A 4,032-nucleotide genomic window follows, 5' to 3' on the forward strand; every position below is an offset into this window, starting at 1 on the left:
CCCAGGTGCAGTATCCCTTTTTTTTTTTGTTTTTGAGAGGTGTGGCGTGTCCCACGTATCGTTTTCTAGTCAGAAACACAATAACTGTCATCGTCTGTGCTGTTGTAAAAAATAATAATAATAATAACGAACAGCAATAACTAAAAGCAGTTTGGCTCTCAGGTGAGGCTCGCTCAGGATGCAGGACGTCTAGCTGGCTAGACTGACCCACGCTGACCGGTGGCTCCAACTTTAAGCTGTCCCCTCTTCTTTTATTTATTTTTGCCTTCCTGGAGTTTCATGCTCAGGTTTTTTTGTTGCTGGTTGACAGCAATATATCCACAGCCACTAGATGGCGAGAGCTACACGCACTTAATTTACCTCCTGTTTGTAAAAAAACACAAAAAAACTAACAAAAAAAACATGTTTTCTGTTATGATTCAGCAAAATTTTAGCTGCTTATCACGATCATCCAAGTCTTACAAATCCCAGCAATATGACATTTTTTTCTTTTTGTCTTTGAAGAGGGATACTGCATTTGTGAGAGCATCTTTCTTTCTTGTTTTAAATCCTCATTTGTCATCATCGATGATCTCGTCAGCCGGGGTTTTGTGACCATCTGGAACTTCAGGCAGAGACGAGGGGCTTGAAGCTGCTCTCGGTTTTCACACTTCAGTGTTATTCCTGTATGTAAACAAATGTAAAAACTGCACCAAGATCTGTTTCTTTTTTTTTTTTCTTTCTGTTCTTCTTTGTCTTGTCTCATATCACACAGCTCTGACTGGTTTAAAAAAAAGAAACAACTTCTATCAGTATTGAACGCTGCTCCACGGTGCGAGGCGTAAAAGCAAAGGAGAACCTAAAACTCTGCAGATGGATGAATTAGGTTTTGAAAACCCTGCAGCAGCAGCAGCTTTTTCTTGTTTCTCCTGTTTTCGTGAAAATAACCTTGTGTAATCCGACGGGCTGGGTGATCTGATCGAGCTCTTAATAACGCTGTCTTTCCGGCTTACATCCTGTGAAGTATGATTGTTGTGATGTTTTTAATTTAATTTTGATCTTTTATTGTTTTGTTTTTTCTCTCTTAGTAGCTGGCCTACATGATTAATGAGTTAATTTATTTTGAAATTGGTCGGGAGGAGTGTTCTTTATCATTTCAAGCAGCTTCAGAAACGTCGCGACCAACTTTTGTTTTTTTTAAATTTTTCCTGAAAACTGTGGTTTTAAAAGGAAGCACAACGAACGGGTGAGGGAACAGTATTTGTACGGTAGAACAAAAGCATTGTCACATTATCCGACCCTGCAGGGGACCGTTCATCTTTTAGATTATCGTTGAGTAAGCAGGCATTAGTAGTTAGAAACATCCAGCTTCCCCTAACACTACATCATCCCTCCGAAGGCTGTCAGAAATCAGCGTGAAGCCAAGTTCTCCACTTCTGCGGCGACTCCCTTCCTCTCATTTTTAATCAAACATCAATAACTTGCATCTGAACTTCTGTGAATTTGTTTCTCTAACTGTGGGGCACCACGCTGCCTCATTCTGTGTATCCGACCGTTATTTTATTTTTCACTTAATTATTTTTGCTCTCATTTCCAAACCCCCCCCGTTGAATGGCATTATGATCAACCAATCCTGTCCGTTTCCTGTATTATTCAGTGTACAGTGCAATAGGAGAATAAAATCAAAGCAAACAGCTGCATGGAATAAATGCTGACGTACTGTACTCCAAACGTGGTGGTCTGCCTCTTCTGTTGCAAGGATCTCCGTGTTTTTTTCTGACTCTGCAGATAAGTTAGGCGTTGAGCTACAGTAAACGTCCTGAATAACGTCCAAATACAGGATCGCAGAACGCAGTAAACGCCTCGCTTCTGTCCTACGATGTCATAAAAAGAGACAGCAGCCTTCGTAAAGCAGCCATCCTTTTTCTATATGTCCTGACATGGGAGATTTGGTTTTTTTTAGGGATTTCTCTGAGCAGTTTCTGGTTTCTGACCCACGAGGTGAATTTGTTGAGATGTCCATCAGCTGTGGTGCTTAAATCATATTTTTTGTGACAGCACAGCTCTGCCCGGTCGGCCGCAGTTCTGCGATCTTTGATGGCAGTCTGAGCTTTAAAACAAACGGGAGGTGATAAAAATTAAAGTGGCTGCAAAAATGAGGCGCGCCACATGTTCTACAAAAAGAAAGACATTCCAACTTTTCCTCCCAAAGGAAAATCTTTGCTTTTATAATTTGCTGGTTATTCATTGGATTAAACTTCCTCAGTTACAAATAATTTAATTGACTTTTATTTAGGAAAAATGTCAACAATCAAGAAAACTTTACTGCTGAACTTTTCATCTTATCTTAAATATATGATAAAAGACAAATAAAGACAAAAAAGAGCTCATTCTTACTTTTACAGTACCAAAACCCAAATGCTCTTTTGTTTTTATCCCTGTAATGAGCTTCTGTGGAAAATATTCAACTTTGACAAAAATTTCTTTTATGGCTCCCAAGTTGAACTTTTGGTATTTACTTCCTCCTAACTTCAAAACACATTTCCAAGACAATAAAAAAACAGTTTCATCAAATTTGAGGTTAGATTGACAGATAAGGAGGAAAAATAATGTTCAATAACAGTTAGGGCCACACATTTTAGTCAAGAAAGGTGAATTTGTGAATTTTAATTTGAATATTTCTTGGTATTTTTAAAGAAAAGCTGTGAATTTCATAAAAACTAAACAACTAATTTTGTCGTTCTTCACATTCTTGGGTAAAAGTCACGCCTGTAGGGTCATGTTCTGAATCCAGCTGTAAGTGTTTTTAGTAATACTTCAGTATTTCCTCACTCCAGCTGCTGCTGTGCGCTCTGTCACGTTTTCAGTGAAACTGCGGATGTTTAGGCTCCGCCCCTCCCCTGATTGACGCTCGATGAATAACCGTAGACAGCCGAAACCGCACTCAAACTAAACGCAATCCACGCGGAAAAATCCCATTTTAAACACAAAAGCTCGTCCGCGTTGAAGCAGCCGCTTCTGGACGCTTATCTCGTTTTGATACGATTAGCCTAATCACAGCTAATTAATCCGCGGTGTACGTGCTCGGCTCATGGGCGGGAGGGGGAATCCAAGGAACAAGCAATCTGCTCCGGGCGGCGCCGGGGTGATAAAACAAGCGCACCCTGTACACTCCCTGCGTCTCGTAGTGGGCGGAGGCAGAAGTGGGCGGCGTTTCGGCTAGGGGAGGGGGGTTCACGGTTCCACTAAAAACGTTTGAACCCGCTGCCAACAAGGAAGCTACGGCTGGAGCAGCACGACTGAAGCGCTTTATTTTAAAATTATTTTTCATCTAGATAACGGATTTTTGTTTTGTTTTTTTATTACCCCATTTTTTGTTTACCCAGCTTGTTTTGTCGTGAGGGGAGCGGGTCAAGATGTGTTCGATGGACTTGGAGAAGCTGAAGATGACGGGGGCAGGTCGGGCCATGGCGGTGCTGACCAGCGGCGGAGATGCACAAGGTGACCTTAAACGCACCACAGGTCGCATTAAAACCCTCATAGCTGCAGCTGAGTCTAATAAAAACACCAACCGAGCGGGTGGTGGTGGTGGGGGCTTGTTTACAGCTCGACGGCTGCATTTATTTTTTTAATTATTTTAAATGAATCTGCTCCTGTGCTGTCATAATGCGGATTAAATCATATCCAGTTAATGATCCACTCAGGGGTCAAAGGCCACAAATGGCACCCGTTATTGTATGCAAATCACAGTTTAAAGGTGTGTTTATTTATGGAAGTGGGGCGTGGAGGCCCTGAAACACGAGGCCCTCTGTGGTCAGAGCGATGGATCTGCATGCACAGGAATCTGAGATTTACTTCACAGCTGAAGATATTAAAAATAACTAATGCACAATCAAAAAGGTAAAACGTAATGTTATGCATATAACTACTGTTCCCTGAAGGAGAGGAACGAGGTACAACATATGTACTATGGGATATCACGCTCCCGCGTGTCCTGGCTGAAGACACCTTTAATCACGCCTTTAGGCAAATGACGTGATGACGACAAGTGAC

General features: G+C 41.6%; 1 protein-coding gene across 1 annotated transcript in view; it reads left to right on the plus strand.

The window, feature by feature from the left end:
- Positions 1-3,395: 3,395 nt before the first annotated feature.
- Positions 3,396-4,032, plus strand: part of pfkla (phosphofructokinase, liver a) — a 22,489-nt gene continuing 21,852 nt past the window's right edge. The window contains exon 1 of the mRNA XM_017424507.2: positions 3,396-3,480. Coding sequence (XP_017279996.1) covers positions 3,396-3,480 — 85 coding nt within the window. The remainder of the gene's footprint in view (positions 3,481-4,032) is intronic.

This window comes from Kryptolebias marmoratus, linkage group LG6, assembly GCF_001649575.2.
Source record: "Kryptolebias marmoratus isolate JLee-2015 linkage group LG6, ASM164957v2, whole genome shotgun sequence".
NCBI classification, from domain to species: domain Eukaryota; kingdom Metazoa; phylum Chordata; class Actinopteri; order Cyprinodontiformes; family Rivulidae; genus Kryptolebias; species Kryptolebias marmoratus.